Below are 22,763 nucleotides of genomic sequence, written 5' to 3'. Positions count from 1 at the left end.
CCAAGCAGTTTCAATAACTCTTTCCAGCTCATTTTGGACCTAGAAAATTTTGGCGACCGTAGAATAACAGAATGCTGCCATTAGAAATCTATCTCAAGGCCCCGACTTTACAGTTTTACATAAAAATTCAAGGCCACAACATAAGACTTACCCAGTTACATATCCATTAAATATGGAAACCCAGATTGAGTCACCCTACTTAGGTTTTATGAGTATGATTTGATGCAGTTCTTTTAAAGAGAATGAATGAAGTATTTGATCAACTATATGGTGACCCCATGCACCAAGCTGCGTGTTCAGTGAGCACACCTCAGATACTGTTACAGGATTAAACTGCCACATGTTCTTAAGAGTCAAATACTTAGGACATTTATATTTTCATGGTTACCGTTTTAAATAACTCATCATCTTTATCTGATGACCCCTTTTCTGGGCAACAATTAAGACGATAATCCTCAATTTCAGTGATCTAGTGAAATTTGAATTCAAAGAAATGTGTATTCATTTTACCAATATACACCAATATACCAATGAGCCATGCGCCCATTTTCTACGCTGCCATAACAAATTACCACAAACTTAGTGGCTTAAAAACAACATAAATTTATTATCTTACAGTTCTGTAAGTCAGATGTCCAACATGGGTCTCAGCAGGTCACAATCAAGGTGCCAGCAGGGCTGTTCCCTCTCTGGGAACTCCACGGGAAAAAAGTTGCCTTGCTTTTTCCAGTTTCTAGAGCCTGCCTTTAGTCCATGGCTGGAACCACCTTCTTCCATCTTCAAAGCCAGCAGTGTCGAACCTCTGACCTTCCACTGTCACTCTTGGAAAGGCTCTCCATGTTTAAGGACTTCTGTGATTAAATCGGGTCTCTTCAAATAATCCAGGATAATTCTCCATGTCAAAGTCACCACTGCATAGCACGTTTGCCAGATACTCACAGGTTCTGGTGCTTAGGGCATGACATGTTTGGGGAACCATTATTCTGCCTCCCATATAAGCAGAAATAGCAAGATAAACTTTTTTTAGTGCCTATCTTCTCTCCAAAAAAATTAATATAATTTAAATATGTTTTTATAATAGGTACTATATACAGGGGAAATATGTAGCCCAAATGAACTTCTGTACTAATTCAAACTCAGGAAAGATGATGACATGCAAATTATCTCAATACTCCCGTAATGTAATATGAAACCCAACCCTTTTCCAAGGGATACTCCAATTCTAATTATCCCTCTCCAGGCATGACATCCCTTCATTAAAACAAATACGTATTTTCAATTCTAAACTGAAAATATTAAAAAAGGGATTTCAAATGTTTCACAATAGCTGTTTGTTAAAGAGACCCTACTCTTAAGTTCCCTCAAAACATTTTGAGGTCTGAAGATAATTTAGCATTTATTTTAAAAAATCATAGTTGTATAAGATTTTTTTAGGTACATTTGAATTTAAAACACTGCTATTCAAAAAGTTCATATTTTAGTCAGCCCAAAAGAGGAAAACCCATTATTATACAGCAAGGGGAAAGCCAGACACCTTAAGTGGACTTCCAGAGCAACAAACTAAAAATAAGATATATACTTTAAATGAGAAAATTTACTGACTTTTTACATTCTCTGTATAAAAAGTCTTAAAAAATTCATATATGGGGAGATTACTATACTTGTATCTGATACACAAATGTATCTTTCTTATGGAAAAAAAACCAAACCAAACAAAAAAACCTCTCTTGCAAATTGACAGTCAGTTTATAAGCAGCAGCTGAATCTACACATGGGCGTCTGAGAAGCTTTCTATCCATTGGCAACTAAAGTGGAAGAAAGGAAGACCTGTAGAGAGACAAGGGTCAACTATGCCAAAATAAAGTTCCACATTTTTTAAAGTGTGCAAAAATTGAAATAGATCTGCAAGTCCCTCTGACTCATATATAAAATATCCTTCATTTCTGTGTTCCTATAAAATATCTCCCAAACAAGCTTTTCTATGAAACCAAACATGTATTTTTTCATATTCACATATTACACATGAGTAAATATTAACCTAATGTTTCAGAGTAGTTTATTTATTTATGCTAGTTTAGGTTACCGTATCTTTTAATTCCCTTAATGCAGAACCTGAGCATTTCTGCCCAATCCTGTTCTGTGTAGATTCCCAAATGAAAGGAAATTTGTCAACTCATTTTATAAACTGAAAAAAGAGCATAGCATTTTAAATTACATTTTTTTTTTAAATTCTGACCAGAAATTAATGCAAGGGACATTCTAGAAATATGGCAAGTGACCCCGAATAAAGAGATCGTGTCCTGAAAGTTTACTCATAAGCTGGAATATATTTTTCCCATGGAAAATGGTTATTAGATGTCTAGCTGGATTACAAACACCTAATTAATCAACAAGAGCCAAAATGTGGATAGAAATTAGCAAAAATGCACTATAATTCTCAAATACTGAATATGAATGCTAAATATTGACGCTTCTGGAAATAACTTTTAATGTAATTTCTCTAAACTTACATATAAAATGAAGAGAAATTTTGCCTACTTTAAAGTTCTAGAATCTGATAACACTGATTGTATTTCAGGTTTTTCTTTTGCTTTAAGCATGCTGCTTAGCACTTTTCCTTTACTTATTAGTATTAAATGACAATGTATAAAATACTTAACAAAGGTCTGGCAAGAAGTAAGGTCTGTAAAAATTGTAAATTTGTGATTTGAGCCTCACAGTAACCGGGCAGGAGTCTTAAGAGAAGATAACAAAGAGAGGGTGTGTGTACATCCATGCAAAAAAAAATTACCTGAGATGGTATGAACTATAGTGTTTTTAAACCTTCCTGTCTAGAAAACCTGAGTCTGAGGTCCTCAGAGGCTAGAACTAGGCAATTTAGTCAAATGGTCACTCCTTGGCTACAGGCCTGGGGCAAAGGCTAACCAAGTCCACATAGCAGGAGAAAGTAACCTTGTGAAGCAAGTGACACCCCAGAAAGCAGATGGAAAATAAGAACTGACTCATAAGCATTTAAGCAAATAGATTCAGTCCATTCTGGGGTAAAGGCTAAAGTGCTTTCCAGAGGAAGCAGGAAGGTACGGGCACCAGAGAGGCACAGGCAACCTTTTGCAGCTCGTCTCTGGCTAAGTCTGTGGGCCAGGCTGTTAAAAGCACTGAATCAGTTGGGCAGTTGTGAGGATAAGGAAGAAATGGGCAGAGAATGGCAAGTGCTTGATCCTGTTAAAGAAAAAAGTAAGGGGGAAGAATCATCGATGGGTTAATCCAGTGGTTTACCAACCTGAATGAACATTAGAAATCTCTTAGGTATGCCTCTATAATGCAGAGCCCTAGGTCCTTATCCTCAAAGACTGATTGTATAGGTCTGAATGATGAAAAAATTCAGCCAAATTTGGGAATGCACCAAATTATAGTCAGTTCAGTAGATTAACCTTTGGAGTGAAATTTAATTATAGAATATTATCAATTTATATTATCTCACAAAATAACACCATAAAGCTGATTTGGAAAAACTATATACATAAATTATATAACCAACACATTTACATACAACAAATAATAAATGTAAATCTGAAAATATTTTTTAAAACCACAAATCCTAAGCAACATACAGTTTTTTCAGATATATAAAAGTTTTTTGAAAAACTAAAATAAGTAAATGTGCTTTCAAGTTTTAAAATTTGAAATGTAGAAATTATATCTGATATTAATCTATAAAGAAAATAAGACACTATGTTTTTTCTTATTTCAGAAAGTTCAAGTCTTTTTGTCATAATTGAAGAAATTCCATGATCAATTAAACACTGTCAGCATTATTTTCCAAAATTTTCCATTGATTTTTTTAATGCAGCCATACACCTGAGTGTTTTGAACTATACAAACATATCCATTAGCAGTCTAAACTCACCAACAGTTACATTACACTTCTTCAACAGAATCTGAGATGAACCACTAGCAAAACAGGCTCTAAGATTATTCAGATGTTATGATGAGTTGGTCTGCTGAACTCCAGAATTCATAGAAGAAATTACATCTTTCAATTTATTTTTTAATAAGTAAAATTCTGCACTGTGCTCATCTGCTTTTACATATTATTTGGAAAATGGCTATTAAGGCTTTATTGCAAAGGGGGTACAAAAAATATTACTATGCAAAATGCAAGATGGAGAAAAGAATGGTTTACAAATTACTGATGAACACCTAAGGGAATCACGTTTTTTTCTTTCATTATGGGCTTCTCAAAATTAATCATATTTTTCAAATTAAAGTTATATTAAGAGTTGTTGAAAAATTAAACCCCTAGCTTAAGAACTTAAATGTCCTTAGATTTAAAATAGGAATGGATGATTATAACTACGGTTTTTTAAAATGTTGCTTTGGGGGAAAAGTCTTGATTCATTGATTCTTTCTAACAACTTTTTCTTTGCTTGCTTACTATAAAATAACATACTGTTACTGTGAAGACAATTTCTGATTCAGTTCCAATGCTCTTGTATCTCCATGAGTTTTGGCATTGTTTATCAGCACCTATGGGAAATCACATACAGGAACATTAGTATTTTGTTGATTAGCAATAACCAAATTTAAATTCATAGAAGCCAAGTATGCCACAATATAGGCAGCAAGCAATATCAAACAACACACGAAAAAGTGACTATGTGAAATCTTTTCAGTCATTTTTGCTGAAATAAATTGTTTGGCCAAAAGCAACATCACAGATAAGCACAATTTATTCAAATACTCAATTAGTAAAAATGTAACATTTTGACTCCTACCCTTCTGTATAAAATCAAAGTGGGGGTTTTGGTTACAATACTGTCATCTCTAAAGGCCACTTCATACACAGAACTGTGCAAGTGACACTCTTCTCCTTTATTATTATTATTATTTTTTAAAGATCTTTATTATTTATATGAGAGTGAGAGCGAGGGAAAGAGAGGAACATGAGCGAGGGGTGGTGGGCTGGGGAAGAGGCAGGCTCTCCGCTGAGCAGGAAGCCCGATGTGGGGCTCGATCCCCAAAATCTAGGATCATGACCTGAACTTAAGGCAGACACTTAACCGACTGAGAACCAAGGTGCCCCGATACTCCTTTCCTTTAAAACCGAAGCTTAGAATTGAGGTTCCAGATTCTAGGCTCTATCAACAAGCTTCGCAAGGTTTTCACCAATTCCATAGAATGTAAGATTTAATTTTGGTTGCTCAATCGACTAATAAAACTTTTTGGTTGTTCGTTTTTTAACACTGTGAAGGGTCTGAGAACTTTGCTTTACTTGCAAGCTAACAAGTCAGCCTGCACAGCTTCATGGATACTGCCAAAAGACACGATTCTCCTGGGTCAGAGACAAAAGTCTTTACCACTCAGGGCACAACAAACTTTGAGCATCAAGACATTTACACTTATTCCCCCTTAGTCCTAAGACTCACATAGGTGACAGGGTTGCAAGTATACAGATTCCCACATCCGTACTGGTTTGCATTACAAGAGAGGAACCCTGAGCCCAGGAGACCTGAATCTTTTATATGGGCCAACCCTTTACTCTAAAGGGAGACACTTATGTCTGTCTCCCAAGGCTCACTATAAAAACATCCTTGAAAAGACAGTCTGGAACAAAGAGCAGTCAGGCCATCTGCTCACAGAATGCTTAGAAATCCAAGGAAAGCATGGAAAACTGTCTCCAACAAACTGTCTCCAACACAAGTTCTATCTTTTTGATTTGCAATACATTAATTAGAATGCCTTTCTCCAAGCATTGTTTTTGTTAATACTTCTTTAATGCTGTTTCACTGAAAGGCAAACAGTATTTCAAGTGCTTTAGATATTTAAAAAGCTTCTCATTAATATTCATATTTTGTAAAAAGCTCAAGTTATGAGAATCTTAAACCTTTTTAAAAAAGAATTTTAGATATACATTCATACGTTTTATGTACTTATATACCAGAGCTAGCCCATGAGGAGCAGAAACTGTCACATGCATCTTTTCTTAAACAAGAAAGGTAAACTAATATTTCCAAAGGTCATATTAAGATCTCATTAGGGGCACCTGGGTGGCTCAGTGGGTTAAAGCCTCTGCATTCGGCTCGGGTCATGGTCCCAGGGTCCTGGGATCGAGCCCCACATTGGGCTCTCTGCTCAGTGGGGAGCCTGCTTCCCTCTCTCTCTGCCTGCCTCTCTGCCTGCTTGTGATCTCTGTCTGTCAAATAAATAAAATTAAAAAAAAAAAAATCCCATTAAATCCTGCTACTTCCAAACCTACCCTATATATTTTACCTCCAGTTCAATGGTCATAAAAAATACCATAACCAGCACCTAGCACCTTTGTCTAACTTTCTTATTCTACATAGCACATCAGGAGAATGTATTTCCTACAGGCTAAATCAGTGGTTCTTAACGAGGAGCAATTACTATTATCATTTGGCATAACTAAAAACATGTCTGGCTGTCACGAGTTGGGTTGAGGGAAGAGGAGAGTGCCACTGGCACCTAGCGTTTGGAGTGGTTGAGAATGCTGCTAGATATCCTATAATGAACAGGGCAGCAACCTTCACCCCCCCCCCCCAACAAAGGTCCAAAATGAAATATTGTGAATAAAATCAATGCCTTACATCAATAAGCTCGTAGTCATTTTTGGCATGTAAGTGTCTCAGTAGATACCAACGTGCGGTTGATACAATAGACTTGGGATACCCAGGCTGATACACCACTCTTTCCAAAAGTCGCCGTGTCTCTCTGAAAAAGATACTTACATTTAGTCCAAAGCATCTAACATATTTCTTCCTCTTCTTGTTTAAGATTTTATTTTTTTATTTGTGAGTGAGTCAGTGAGCGAGGGAGAGAGAGAGAGAGCATGAGCAGGGGGAAGGGACAGAGGGAGGGAGAAGCAGACTCCCTGCAGAGCAAGAAGCCTGTCTATTAGTACTCAATCCTCGGACACTGGGATCATGACCTGAGCTGAAGGCAGAAGCTTAACCAACTGAGCCACCCAGGTGCCCCAAACATACTTCATATAACAGTCTCACACAAGTTATTTTTCTCAATCTTTTGCATAAATGGTACTGATTCCTTCATGAATTTTTTTTCATAGACTAAAGGTAGTAATAATGGCTAATAATTATTAAGTGTTTATTATGTGTTGGGTACTACACTAAATATTTTACATATATGGTCACATTTAATATTTGTAACCTTGTAAGGTTAGGTTGCTGTAACTATTCTCATTTTGCAAATAAGTAAATTAAAGCTCATTCCAAATAGAAGAGGGGAAGGCTCCTATTTTATGAGCACTTCTGAGTGCTCTACCTGTAATCCTTTTTGAAAACAGACCTGAAAAACAAATCCATAAAGAATACAAAGATAATCTACACCAGAGTCAAAGTGTATAATATAAAGCTTTTTAGTATATGCTTTAATGGACATGTACAATATGCAAACCCTTGTAATAAAAGGATGATTTACAATTGTGTTCTAATTTTTTCTTTCCCTACTTACTAACATCCACGACTCCAGAGACTTCCGTACTAATAGACACAACACAAATTGTGGTAACTTCAGAAGTGCTGAATAGGAGGATTTATAAATAGTAATTGGTTTGAAGCAGAAACTAAAGAACTTGTCTTGAAGATGTTTCTACATAGGAATCTTCACACAGTAAGCATACTGTTTTTTTCTTTGCATGTGTGTTGATTTGGGTCTATTTTTCGTGGTGATAAAAATTATGGGAAGTGCTAACAGATTTTAGGGAGGTAGAGGTTAAGGCCCTCTAAGTCATCCACGTTGAGCTTCCGCAGAACGAGTTCATTAGGAATTATAAATTACAGCCTAAAACATTTCTGGGTGAATGAGCTATACAAAAAACTGACCAAAAGTAAATGAATAACAAATGGTTCTGAAATTGCTGATTAGCCACAGCCTTAATTCATCCTTCACTCTTATTTTGGGATGCTGATGTGACCTCTGCATATTAAGCTCTTTGTTTACAATATCTATCCTGTGGCAGTAACATCATGCTCCTAAACCAGTTTTACTTACAGTTGCTCTGTATTATGTGTAATATCCATTAAAGTTAGATATTATTCTCAGAACGTTAAAATATTCTTGCTTGTTTTTTCACCCATACGAGCTTTAAGTAATTTTTTTTCAAATTTATTTCTGACTCCACTGCCACCCTCCAATGAAAAGATCACTGAAATTTGTTTATTTTAATCTCAGAAGCTTTGGGATTTTCTAGATATAAAAATCTCATTATTTATAAACAACTGAAGATATGTTTAATAAATGTAGTACTTATTGGAAATAAAGAAAAAATCGGGTTTTTTAGGGTCTTTTCAATATTCACTATTTTTTTTCCATAGTTGAGTACCTTGCATGAACTTAAGTCAATCTAGCTTTGAACTTCAGTATTTTTTATCTTGTTTCTAGCATCCACATTACACTGATGGTGCACCTGAAGAGAGCAAAACTCTAAGCCCTTCTTCACCTGAAATGCTATCATGCCCAGTCTCTCATATCCTTTATTTGTGTCCCAAATTATTTTTTGTAAAACAAATGTGAGACTTTACTTTTTTCCTTATTTGGTTACTTTAACAGTCTTTCCAAAGTAGTAACAGATATATAAGTAACACCAACTCTAAATCTTTGTTTCCTTGAGGCACTGAAAGTGAAGAAACATATCCAAGAAAAAAAAAGTGAAAAAGAATTGTTCATACCTTGCCCCCATTTTGCGGTTGAATTGTAACAAAGCTTGTAAAAAGACAGCCAATGGACAAAAACAAAGTTTTAAGGCCTCAGTTGTAGCTTCTTGAACCAAAGATGACCAGTGATCACTGGAAATATTAGCCTGTAAAAATAAAAGGCATATATTAAATAGAGGCTTTCAATATGTTTACCTTAAAAGAATGAAATTCAACTCTCATTTTAGTAAGTGCCTACTTGTCTGAGTCACCATGTAAATGCGATAGAAGCCATGATTCTGCGAAATGATTACAATCTGATTCCTGCTCTTGAAGAGCTACAGAATAGGGCAGACTGGAAAAAAAGAAAGTTTCTAAGAGGAATATCACTTAAAACACTAAAATATTTCTTCAAAGAAAATGCACTATTCTACGATACAAGTGAATAAAATCTATTAGTCACTAAGCCTCTGGACTCTACCAAGTATACAAAATTCAATTTAACGTGACCCTTTAGTGGTAGTGATAAAGTTCCACATTTCAAAATTATTTAAGGAGAGAAAGCTGAAATTAAATATTTTAATAAAATCACAAAATAGAAAAAAGGTACAAAGTAGATCACAGATAAATCAACTCATCAATACTGAGAACTTTTTAAAGAATTTCACTTTATAAGGAAAATGTTAAGGTATCTACATATCATTTATGTTGCAAACTTTAGTTTTTTACATGTACTGACTTAGAAATAACAGATAAGTATATTCCTAATGAACAATAATATGAAGACAAAATGATTAATAGTCTGCTAAATTATGCTAGAAGAAAAAATGCACTTAAAATCTTTCATTAAAAACCTCAAACTTTCATTAAAAACTAAGATTCCATATTTATAGGTATCTAGAGTACACATTTTAATAAAGTCAATGAGTCCATTTCAAACACTAAATTATAAAAAAAATTTAGAGCAATAAACTGAGTGCAGTACAAGCAATAATAATGCATGTAATCAAGAAAGGGAAAGCTGTAAAGACAAAAAATTTGAAAATAAATTGTAAGGTATCTTCTATAAAGATGGAAGCAATGAGACCTCAGGTACATTTGGCAAAGAAAAAAAGGCAAAGTCCAAAAGTAGTAAGTAAAAAATAAGTAAATAAGTAAAAAATACATTTTTATTTTTTTTATATATATTTAAAGATTTAATTAATTTTTTTATTTTAGAGGGGGTAGGGGGAGCAGAAGGAGAAGGAGGGCAAACTCTGTGCTAAGCACAGAGCCCGACACAGGGCTTCATCTCACCATACCGAGATCATGACCAGAGCCAAAACCAAGGGTCAGACACTCAACTGAGTCGTCCATGTGCCTCATTCCTAAATATTTTTTTAAAAACCAAGAACACAGAACTCTCAATGGTTACTTTTATAACGTACTCTCCTATAAAACATTCTGTAAATTTAGTTCAAAGATTATTATATAAGGAAAAAGTTTTTGTATGTACCTGGTATACTAAACAACAGAAGGCACATTTTTGTCTTCCATTGTGTCTTTAAAATTTACTATATGAGGAAGCATTTCTCCTCTGTCCCTGGATGTATGCTACAGTAGGCTCCATGATTCTGATACCTATTTTTCTTAGAGTCATCACAAACAATTTTAATTCGAATATCTTCTTCCTCTCAATACTTTGAACTTCATTCAAAGGTAGTATTTGCACCCTGCTCCAACAGCTCCCAGATAGGGTATGGTTACAGAGAGCAGCAGACGGCGGCTTGCTCCTCGTCCCAACACACATCTTTTCTTGCTAATTGTAGCTTCAGACAGCTACTGAAATGCCAGAAGTCTGTATTTGACTGATGCCACTCTATGAGGATGCCTTGCTCTCTAGGCCTGATAAGTATTTCAATCTCCTTTTCTCATCCAGGCATTCCTGGCTTTATCAGAGACTCCTAATTTCATGGGTGGTCTCTCACCGGCAGGACCAGCTATGTAATCTGTGGGGCCCAAAGCAAACTAAAAACGCATGGCCCTTTGTTCAAAAATAATAAGGAATTTTAAGATGGTGATTGGAGAGCATTAGACCAAGTGTGGAACCCCGAGCAACTGCACACGATGCACGCCTGTGAAGCAGTCCTGCTCATCTGCAGCCCCACTAACCTGGACAACTGTACTCTATTTCACTTACTGCCCACACCCTCTGAGCAATCTGGAAGCTCTAGCTTCCTTTCTGCCAAGATCCCATCACTCCTCCAGGTGGCCCTACTGGAAAGGAACTAAGGCAACTCCGATGCCGATCCACTTTCACACTGGCACCACTCGTTCCAACAAACTCTAGGAGTGCTGCCAAGCCCAAGTCATAGCAACTCTCCTTCACTCCCTCCATCCTGCACCAAGCATGTACTCCTACCCAACCTCTGGGATTTACCTGCTGCAGACCCCTCTCTGCCAGGGCATGCGCTCACTTTCCAAAATACTCCCCTTTCCTCTGTCCTAACACAGCAGGTGGAGAGCCACAAGCTTCTGACGTTATGTCATTACCTGTCCATGTGCTTCTAGACATGTGCCTCCAGAACCTCAGAGGCCACACACCAAAACCTCCCTTTCTCTGACAGAATCCAGACAGATTCTTTTATTTATTTATTTATTTATTTACTCTTCAGCTGTTTGTTTATCCCATAAACCTTTGAGGATGAAACTCAATTGTGCACACACTAAAAGCAAAAATATATGCTTTCTCCCTTCCTCACCTTAATGGGCATTTGTGTGTGGAAATGTGCCATATGTGCCATAGAGATGGGGGACAAACAGAATAGCTGTCTCCAAAAAATTTTCTTCATAATCCTTCTCCAACTTCTAATCCTTTTACAGCTTCCTTATAGATTAGGCTTCTACTCACTTTGGAAATCTGTATCTTGATCTTATATCTCACTTTGGAATCTATTATCTCTGAAATTTAGTATTTAATATCTTAGCTGAACCTCTCAGCTTAATATCCTATTCACATATTATAACACATACAGGAGCCTCTCATAAAAATATAATTTTACTATACTTTTCCTCTGTACACTCTCAGCTGTTTACCCTAGAAACGTGGCATTCATATTCTTTCTTAAATGGCTTAAGTTTTCACACATAGCAAACGGTAGAACCAGAATCCAAGCTATTAGAAAAAATACTTCTTGTTGTTGTAGTGGGTGGTGGGAGGAGATGGGGTATATGTGGGTATTACTACACCGCGAGCTGATTTCCTCAACTGTCAAACAGGATTACTATGCATATGAAATAAGTTAGTATATGTCACATACATACAATCAAATAGAGTATCATATACACTACTCAACAGTTTGCCCCCCAAAGCACATACACACTTAAACATTTATCTTAAAGAGTTTTCCATACTAGTACTGACAACTTCTGGAATATACCTAACTTTGTATCAAAATACAGATGTTAAATCAAAAATTGCTAGAAGTCCTTCTTATAGAATGTCAAATTTAACTGAGAAATGACTGAAATGCTAAATCACTGCCACCTTTCTCACAGATGAGTACCTGGGTTAATTCCAATTTATCAACAGATAACAATTATATACATTCTGCTATAATTCAACTTTTAAATTGCAATCTTTGTTTTTTTTTTTTTCCTTTCCCAAACAGTGACAACGTTCTATGGGATCTATGGATTTACATCATAAATCTTACTTCCATCAAAAGCCCAAATACAAAGTCTGTGAGGAGGGCACAAGAGAAGGTGATGAAACAACAGGAACTCAACAGGAAGCACTATCATCTTAAAGAAAAACAAAAGAATCAGTTTTTCATGATCATAATTATAATATGATCTTACCATGCAGGCTTTTAAAGCAAGAAGGGCTAGTCTCAACAGACTCGACAGCTTCCCACTCCAACTGCCCTGTTGGGATGCTACTTGCAGACTCTTTCTATAACACATTTCTGCAGCACCCATCATTCCTTGGGACTGATAAATGTGTGCCAGCCACTGAGGAACAGAAAGAGAATAGAACCAAACAAATTTTCATTTTGTACATAGTCTGGTACTCTACTTCCAATAAATTAAATACACTTAGATGAAGCTAAATTTTTAATTTAATTAATGGTAAGTTATGTGCCCCACCCCCAAATTCAAAAATCACAGGTTAAGAAAGGAGTAGACATTTTGCCCATACTATCAGCAATAGCTCACTGGCCATAACACTTGAAAATGTTGAAGAGTCTTCCATGACAGCAAGTCAGGAACAAAATCAAAATGGAATGTAAAAACAGATATATCATGTAAATACTGATCAAAAAGAAACTTGTATAGCTGTATTAACATCAAACAAAGTAGACATTAAGACAAGAAATATTCAGAGATAAAGGCGTCTCTTTTGTAATGATGAGAATCAATTAATTGGAAGATATAACACTCCTACATTTGTATTCACCTAATATAGACACAGAATTTATGAAGCAGAAGTTGGAAGAAATAAAAGGAAAAAAAACCACTCACATGCATAATCGAAGTTAGAGATTTTTATTTTTATTTTTTTAAAGATTTTACTTATTTATTTGACACAGAGAGAGAGAGATCACAAGTAGGCAGAGAGGCAGGCAGAGAGTGGGGGAAGCAGAGAGCCTGATGTGGGGCTTGATCCCAGGACCCTGAGATCATGACCTGAGCTGAAGGCAGAGGCTTAACTCACTGAACTACCAAGGCACCCCTAGAGATTTTTATACACCTATTTCTGCAATGGTAAAAGAAACGGATAAAAAAATTCAATAAAGATATAGAAGATTTAAACATAATTAATCAGCTTGACTTATATATTTAGAAGACTATACTCAACAACTGCCACATTCAGTGAAAATGTGTATGCAACATTTTCTAAATCTGACCATATGCTGGGTCATGTCTCAAATAACTGAAATTAAACCCTCCTCTCTCATATTAGAAATTTTACAACATGCTTCAGAAAAAAACATGGATGAGGGTTCCTAGGTGGCTCAAGTAGTTAAGTGTTCAACACTTGATTTCAGCTCAGGTCATGATCTCACGGTTGTACTAAAGATTCTCTCTCTCCCACCCTCTCCCTCTCCCTGATTTGCTCTCACTTGCACACTCTCTCTCAAAACAAATAAACAAACAAAAACTCCTCCCACCCAAAATGAAAAAACAAACAGAAAAAACCCACATGGATCAAAGAAATCCCAATGGAAATTAGAAAATGAATAACGATGAAAGCACTACCTAAAATCTTAGGGGATGCATATATTGGAGAAAGATGGAAAATCTATGCTATAAGTCTCTATCTCAAGAAGCTAGGGGGAAAAAAGGTATCTAAATCCAGAGAAAGCAAAAATAACAGCAAAGAAAGTATAATGAAGAAAATCAAAACAAAAAGTAGGTTCTTTGAAAAGTTAATAAAACTGCTTATTATCAAGAATAAATTTAGAAATATACCTATATAAGAATGAAAAAGGAAAAAGCTTTATGGATTTTCCAAACATTACAGAGAAGGTATTATGAATAACTTTGTGCTGATAAAACGGAAACTGAGATGTGCTGGACAAATTCCCTATAGTTCAACAATGCCAAAGAAAGAGGAAATCTTTTCCATATTTTATTTTATTTTTTCAGTGTTCCAAGATTCACTGTTCATGCACGACACCCAGTGCTCCATGCAATAGGTGCCCTCCTTAATACCCACCACTAGGCTCACCTACCTCCACCCTCCTCCCCTCCAAAACCCTCAGGTTGTTTCTCAGAGTCCACAGTCTCTCATGGTTCATCTCCCCCTCCAATTTCCCCCAAGTCACTTTTCCAAGAAAGAGGAAATCTTAAGAAAACCTTTCCCATAAAGAAAATTGTTGGCCTGAATGACTTCAATGATGAATTCTTTCAAACATTAAAGAAATAAATGTCACTCTCACACAAACTCTTTCAGAAAATAAAGAAAAGGACAATTAAAAACATAGAACACAAAACCTAACATAGATCTTATGAGAATGAAAACTTACAAGCCATTCTCTCTCATGAATATAGGTATTAAAAATTCTTTTAAAAATGATTAACCAAGTTACTCCAGCAATAAATATAAAAGGAATAATACATTAAAACCAAGTAGAATTTCCTCTAAGAATGCAAGGTTAGCATACCATTTGAAAATCAATGCAGTCCACCACATAAACAGAATAATTTAAAAAAATAGCCATTCTGATGGGAGAAGATATTTGCAAACGACATATCAGATAAAGGACTAGTGTCCAAAATCTATAAAGAACTTAGCAAACTCAACACCCAAAGAACAAATAATCCAATCAAGAAATGGGCAGAGGACATGAACAGACATTTCTGCAAAGAAGACATCCAGATGGCCAACAGACACATGAAAAAGTGCTCCACATCACTCGGCATCAGGGAAATACAAATCAAAACCACAATGAGATATCACCTCACACCAGTCAGAATGGCTAAAATCAACAAGTCAGGAAATGACAGATGCTGGCGAGGATGTGGAGAAAGGGGAACCTTCCTACACTGTTGGTGGGAATGCAAGCTGGTGCAACCGCTCTGGAAAACAGCATGGAGGTTCCTCAAAATGTTGAAAATAGAACTGCCCTATGACCCAGCAATTGCACTACTGGGTATTTACCCTAAAGATACAAACGTAGTGATCCAAAGGGGCACGTGCACCCGAATGTTTATAGCAACATTGTCCACAATAGCCAAACTATGGAAAGAACCTAGATGTCCATCAACAGATGAATGGATCAAAAAGATGTGGTATATATATACAATGGAATACTATGCAGCCATCAAAAGAAATGAAATCTTGCCATTTGCGACAACGTGGATGGAACTAGAGCGTATCATGCTTAGCAAAATAAGTCAAGCAGAGAAAGACAACTATCATATGATCTCCCTGATATGAGGAAGTGGTGATGCAACATGGGGGCTTAAGTGGGTAGGAGAAGAATCAATGAAACAAGATGGGATTGGGAGGGAGACAAACCATAATGACTCTTAATCTCACAAAACAAACTGAGGGTTGCTGGGAGGAGGGTGGTTGGGAGAAGGGGGGGTGGGGTTATGGACAATGGGGAGAGTATGTGCTTTGGTGAGTGCTGTGAAGTGTGTAAACCTGGCGATTCACAGACCTGTACCCCTGGGGATAAAAATATATGTTTATAAAAAATTAAAAAAAAAATAGCCATTCTGATAGATGTCCCCTCAAAAGATCTGTTAAAACTCAACATCCATTCATGATAGGAAACAAATATTTTATCTTTTAATCAATTTAGAATAGAAGAAAACTTCCTTAATCTGGTATATATATATATATATATATCAGATAAAACCTACAGAAAAAAAATACTTAATTATGAAATACTTAAATTATGAAATTATGAATAGTAAATGCTTTCTGCGCTAGGTTGAGAATAAGAATGTTCACTTGTCTTACCACCACTTCTATTTAACACTCTATTCAAGGTTCCAAACAGTGCATTATGGCAAGAAAAAAAAAAATCAATATACAAATACTGGAAAGAAAAAGTAGAGCTTTATTATTCACAAATGACCTAATTGTGTATACAGAAAACTTAAATCATTTTCAAAAAACAGCAAGGTTGTTGAGGGTCAACATATAAATTATATCAACTGAATTTCCAAGTGTTTGGGGTTGACATACGAGAAAAAAATACCATGTATAATCAAACAAAAAATATCAACTACCTATACAATGAAAATTATAAAACACCACTGAGAAAAATTTAGAACTCAAATAATTTGAGGAAAATACCACATTTGTGGATAGATAAACTCAGTAGTATTACTTTATCAATCCTCCCCAAATTAAGCCACAGGTTCATGCAATTCCAACCAAGATCCTAGTGGGGCTTTTGTTTGTGGGGGAAGGAGGCAGGGTAATTGACAATTTATACATAATTGCGACAATCCTAAATGACTTTAGGCACGTGAAGGAGAACAAAAAAAGTCGGAGGTCTTAATATTACCTCCACACATAAAAACTAATTATAAAGTTATAAGCAAGAAGAAAAAATAGATAAAGGAAAAGAAGAGGGAACCCTATAAGACCTACAGATACAGTCAGCTGATTTATGACAAAAGCATCACTACAGTTCAGTGGGGACAGAATGGTCTTTTCAAAGAATGATGCTGGGACAATGTGATACACCTAAGAAAGGAATGGACCTGGATCCTGCAACGTTAACAAAAATTAATCCTGGATGGATTATATACCTAACATATGAAGGGGAAAACAGAAATTTCTAAAGGAAAACAGAAAAATATCTTTAAGCACTTAAGTAAGCAAAGGGTTCTTAAATAGAACATTTCAATAAAGCATTGACCAATAAAAAAATGGTAAGCTAGATTTCATTAAATTTTAGAACTATTCATCAAAAAATAATATTGACAGAGTGCTAAGCCAAGGTACAGACGTGAGAAAATACATGCAACACAAAGACCCAAAATGTGCTTTAATCCAGGAAATACAATCAATTCCAAAAATCACCCAAAAAACAGCCCATGAAAAATAAAAGAAAAGGCACTTTAAAAGAGGATATCCAAAGGTTCAAGAAACATATGAAAAGTGGCTCAACATCATTAGTCAGGTACATTCAAGTTAAAACTACCACAGGATATTATTACCTACCTATCTACTGAAAAGGGAAAAATTAACCACATCTAGCTATATAAGCATTGGAACGCTTGGAATCTGCTGGTGGGAAAATCAGATGGACAATCATTTCAGAAGACTGTTTGACAGGATCTACTAGAGTAAACACACATGACCCTTATTACTCACTGAAAGACATAGGTAAGGACGGACATAACATTACTCATGATAGCCAAAACCTGGAAAAAAACCAAATATCCACCAAGGGTATATTCATAAGATGAAATGGAAAAATTATGGCTACATGAAACTAAATGAGTACCATACATATGACACTGACTGAAACTAACCAGATACAAAAGAATCGTCCGTTTACGTGATGTTCAAAAACAGGCAAAACTAGAAAGAAGTGACAGAAGTCAAAATAGTTCTCCTTTTTATTTGAAGTAGGGAAAAATCAAAGAGAAAGGCACTAGGTTATTGGAAATAGGAAACTAGGAATAACCTAGGCTATTGGAAATAACCTAGAGAGGCAACTAGGTTATTGGAAATGTTCTGTATCTTGGTATAGGTGGCAGTTAAGGCATATATGTAAGTAAAAAATGTAATGAATGGTACTTTTAAGATTCTTATACTCTATCCTTTGTGAATTATATCATAATATGAAAGAAAACACATGCTACCTCTTAAGACTCGACTTCCTATAGAGTTTACCTTTTAATTTTTCCCTTTTAGTTTGACAAGGTATTTTTCCTCTTGATGAAGAACAGGAAATCATCAGTATCCATCTGACCTTAGAATTAAATTATCTTAACTCTCTTATGGCAAACTTTAAGAAAGGAGGGGGGAAGCACCATCTTTTTCCAGTGATTAGAGTAAAATACCAGGTTTAGCTTGCGTAATCCAACTCATTATGCTACTAGATAATCTTTTAAAGCAGGAACATCAAAAAGTTGTTTATAATGAAAGATCAAAATGAAGAACAAATTATAGTAAAATAAGTTACTATTAAATCAACATTAAAAAACCCCTTTGATACTTTCTCTGGAGCACATAGGAAACTACAGTAAGCTGGATACAATAATTACATGTTTTTCTGTTTTAACATCAATAAGAATAAAGTACATGGAGATCATCATGTGTTTGTCATTGTAGATAACCAGAGGCAGCTAAAAGGAAGCTCTGTTGACTGAGGCATCAATAACTATTTCCAAAAAACACTAAATAACCATTAAAATCCTGCATGAGTTGAGAAAAACCATACAAATCCTCTCTAAAGGGAGAGTTAACACCATTATGACAAAATGTTTGAGACACTCTTTAGCTTTCTTATATCAACACCATGTAAAAGACAGTATTCTCAATATTGTTTTAAATGGAGGAAATTTATAATCAACAACTTAAAAAGCTTTGAAGTACTGTAGCAGGGATCCTAAATTAGTTTAAACTTCCTTAGTCTCCCTAATCACAATACAATGTGCTTTAAATCTTGAAAATAAAAGATATATGGTTAAGTTTAAAGGCAAGACAAATAAAATGGGGCTTAATGCCTGCCTTCATCTAGAATCATGAAGTATTCTAACTCAGGCCTTATGTAAGGAAGGAGGAAATTTACCTGCCATGCTGGAACAGAAGTTGAGTTGGACATGACTGTTTTTTGCAGCTCTTCAAGGACGGCATCTGGGAGAGGGTTTTGTGACTCCAGGAGTAGTTTACACTGAACTTGTCTCAAAAGTAAGATAACAGCTGGCTGATCAGGGTTACTTTTTAAATTCTAAAAATTAAACACCAAAATAGAAATAGATCAAATAGATTCTTGAATGTTAAGTGGCAATTAAGCTATTCTCCATGTTGGAAAAAAAAATCCGAATTTAACCTTTCCTTAATAAAAAAATAAAGAACTGCAAAAGTAAAATAAATAAAACAATGAACATCTTGAGAATATCAAACTCCACATTTAAATTAAAATTGATAATGCCATTATTGTAGTTTTTAGGTCATTTTAGATTCAGTTTGTCTCTTTGACTTGTTTTATTCTCAGGTGATATCCTGAAAACCTTGAGTTCTGAATGTAAATGGGTGAATTAAGAAAATATGAAATTAACAGTGAAGGCTAACACTATTCCTTATTGGAAGGAACTCTACCAGAAGAGCTATAGTTTTTTGTTTTTTTGTTTGTTTTGGTTACTGTTTTTTTTTTTCCTTTTTCAATCTCTTCACAAAGATATTCATTAGATGTCCTTCTCTAGGCATACACTTTCCAAACACTGTTAAGAGAAACGACCCATTTACCCACCTCCCTAAGCCATTATTTATCCACAAACACACATATATAGAATTATATATGTGTATCTCCTTGCTAAATATATGTATACAGACAGATATATGTATACTTCGAAGAAGTTTATGTAAGTTCTCTAAACAAGCCTTTCACTTCTATTCTAAACATTTCTTTCTTTATTGCTTATCCCTCAATAACATACTTTACCTTTTTAAATTAAGTCATAGTCTTAAATATATGTAATTGCTTTCTTCTAAGAAACTGGAACAAAAAATGTTAAGATTCATAAAAGTATCCCTTATTCTGTCAGAGAGAGTATAGCAACAGTCAGTTGCTTATTAAACACTAACTGCATAATACTAATCTGTCCTGAATTTAGATGGAATTTCATAAATAAAAGAGAAAATTTACCACTCTGCTTTTCAGAGAATTCAAACACCAAAGGGATGTTGGAAGATCCATTCTTCCTTCTCCTAAAATCCATCTCCTCCCACACCCCTGCCCCCCCGAAAAAAAAACTTCTAGAAAGAAAATACAACTCGACTTGGTAAACATTTATGAGAAAAGGTATTTTCAGGAAAAGTGATGTTTAAAACTTGCATTATCCACTCAATTATTTCTGAATAGGTTTATGAAACTGATTTATTCATTGAATACATATTTATTGATCCTTTACTATGTGTTAGGCAAGGTGCTAAGGATTTACGCACAGAGACTACAATCCAGGTATATAAAAGGTAACTACTAGGTAGCACCAATTGCTCACTAAATTTTCATTGTCTTTATGTGGTTAGAGCTTTAGAAAAATACAGAGATGATAGAAAATAGACCAATCTGAAGGCAGTAACCAGAAATCAAAGGAAAATATGGCCTCCATAATGGTATCCTCCTCAACAAAGATCTAAGTCCTTGAGTTCTAGAGTCACACAAAAGTGAGCTCAAATGGCAACTCAATCATTTTCTAGCTGTGAACTCTTGTGCAAATTACTTGCCATCTCTAAGCCTTGGTTTACTCATTTATAAAAAGGGGATAATAGTATTTATGTCATATGTTCCTGTGAAGTTCAAATACAAGCTGCTAAATGGACTGACTGGCTTACAGGTCGTCGTCGTCGTCGTCATCTTCACCAACACCACCACCGCCACCACCATATGCCCCTTAAATAACATGCATTCCAGGTTTAATGTTATCTTCGGAGTAGGATAAGAATCCATAAATCTCAATGCTCAATTTCACAGTAATACCTTCGTGCAGAGGGCTTCAGCTTCAGATGTTCTTCCCGTGTCCATTAGACCAGTGACAGCCTGGGAGAGACACCACTTTTCCAGAGATTGGTTATAATCCTTAAGGAATTCTTTGTCTTTAACTGTTAACAAAAATGTTAATGTTACTTTCTTCTGCGATTTATAATGTGTTCTCAGCGGAGAAGTTAGTTGCTAAGAAGTATTACAATTAGACTTATCATCATAGACAGTATTTTAAAACTTACAGTTTTTTAAAACTTACAGGAATACCACAGACTACCCTAGTAGGTGTCAGGTTTCTGAAAAGTTTCATGGTAGGAGCATTTGTGGTTGAAGAAGTTAAAACTTTACAGACTTGTGATTTACATAAAAAAATCACTTTATAGTAAAACTAAAAATAATTGAAAAAATTAAATATTTACTGCGATATAATTGACATACAATAAATTACACATTTGCACATATTCAAGCTATACAACTATGAACCATCACTATAATCAAGATAATGAACAGACTCATCAACATGGAGTTTCGCCCTACCCCTTTGTAATCATTTCTGTCCCCAGCATACCTCTCCTTTTACGTCTATCCCCAGGCAACCACTATTTTCAGACACAATGGATCAGTTTGCATTTTCTAAAACTTCACATAAATGGAATCATAAAGTATAGACACTTTGTCTAGCACCTTCACAACTATAAACATAGTAAATTACATTTCTACAGGTAAAGCGGCTTTATATTCCTAGGATAAACCCCACTTGATTATGATGTATTGTTACCTTTTTTATGTGTTGTTGGATTTGAATTGCTATGGTTTGTTACAAATTTCTGCATGTGTAGTTCCTTCCACAGTATTCCTGTTAAAGTCTTTGCCTGGTTTTGGTGACAGAGTAATGCTGGCCTCACAGAAGAACTATCAACTTTTCTATTTTGGTAAAGAGTTTGTATAGAACTGGTATTATTTCTTCCTCAAATGTTTGGCAGAATTAATCAATGAAGCCTTCTGGTCCTGGAGTTTTCTTTGTGGAAAGACTTTTATCTATAAATTCAGTGTCTTTAACAGATACAAAGCTGTTCAGTTTATTTACTTCTTCATAAGTGAGATTTGTATCTTTTAAGGAATTTGTCCAGTTCATCCAAATTGCCAAATTTAATGGTGTAAACTTGTTCATAAGGTCCTCTGATTAGCCTTTAAATATCGCTATAGTGATGTACCCACTTTCATTCCTGATGTCTGGCTAGAGGCTTATCAATCTACTGATCTTCTAAAAGAAATAGTTTTTTTTAAAAAATTATTTTTATTAACATTTAATGTATTATTAGCCCCAGGGTACAGGTCTGTGAATCATCAGGCTGACACATTTCACAGCACTCACCATATCACATACCCTACCCAATGTCTATAACCCCCACCACCCTCTCCTTAACTCCCTCCCCCCAGCAGCCCTCAGTTTTGTGAGATTAAGAATTTCCCTCCTGATCCCATCTTGTTTCATTTTTTCCTTCCCTACCCCTGCACTGCCTCTCAAATTCCTTGTATCAGAGAGATTGAAAAAACTAGTTTTCACTTTTGTTGATTATGTTTCTACTAAATTCACCGATTGCTACTATTTATTATTTCTTTTTTTTTGCTTACTTTGAGTATAAATTCTTCCTCCTTTTTCTAATTCTTAAGGAGAAGCTAAAATCACTGACTTGAAGGCTTTCTTATTTTCTAACGTAGACATCTAATCTATAAATTTCCTGGGAGCAGTGCTTTAATAGCACTGCAGAACTTTGAAATGTCTTTTCCCTTCTAATTCAGTTCAAAGTATTTTCTAACTTCCTTTCTGGCTTATTCTTTGAACTGGATTACTTACTTTCTAAATACTTGGGAATTTTCCAGGTATTTTTCTGTTACTGGGAATTTTCCAGGTATTTTTCTGTTACTT

The 22,763-nt window shown here is 35.3% G+C and overlaps 1 protein-coding gene across 4 annotated transcripts in view; it reads right to left on the bottom strand.

Moving 5' to 3' along the window:
- Positions 1-583: 583 nt before the first annotated feature.
- Positions 584-22,763, bottom strand: part of SKIC3 (SKI3 subunit of superkiller complex) — an 85,608-nt gene continuing 63,428 nt past the window's right edge. For all 4 annotated transcript variants that reach the window (XM_082723849.1, XM_082723850.1, XM_082723851.1 and 1 more), the window contains 6 exons: positions 20,831-20,952; positions 18,920-19,078; positions 12,510-12,662; positions 8,706-8,836; positions 6,606-6,729; positions 584-4,527 (listed from right to left, as the gene is read on the bottom strand). In XM_082723849.1, coding sequence (XP_082579975.1) covers positions 4,453-4,527; positions 6,606-6,729; positions 8,706-8,836; positions 12,510-12,662; positions 18,920-19,078; positions 20,831-20,952 — 764 coding nt within the window. In that variant the 3' untranslated portion in view covers positions 584-4,452. The remainder of the gene's footprint in view (positions 4,528-6,605; positions 6,730-8,705; positions 8,837-12,509; positions 12,663-18,919; positions 19,079-20,830; positions 20,953-22,763) is intronic.

Source organism: Mustela nivalis (genome assembly GCF_964662115.1).
Source record: "Mustela nivalis genome assembly, chromosome: 3".
NCBI classification, from domain to species: domain Eukaryota; kingdom Metazoa; phylum Chordata; class Mammalia; order Carnivora; family Mustelidae; genus Mustela; species Mustela nivalis.
This window is presented reverse-complemented; position numbering and strand designations above follow the sequence as displayed.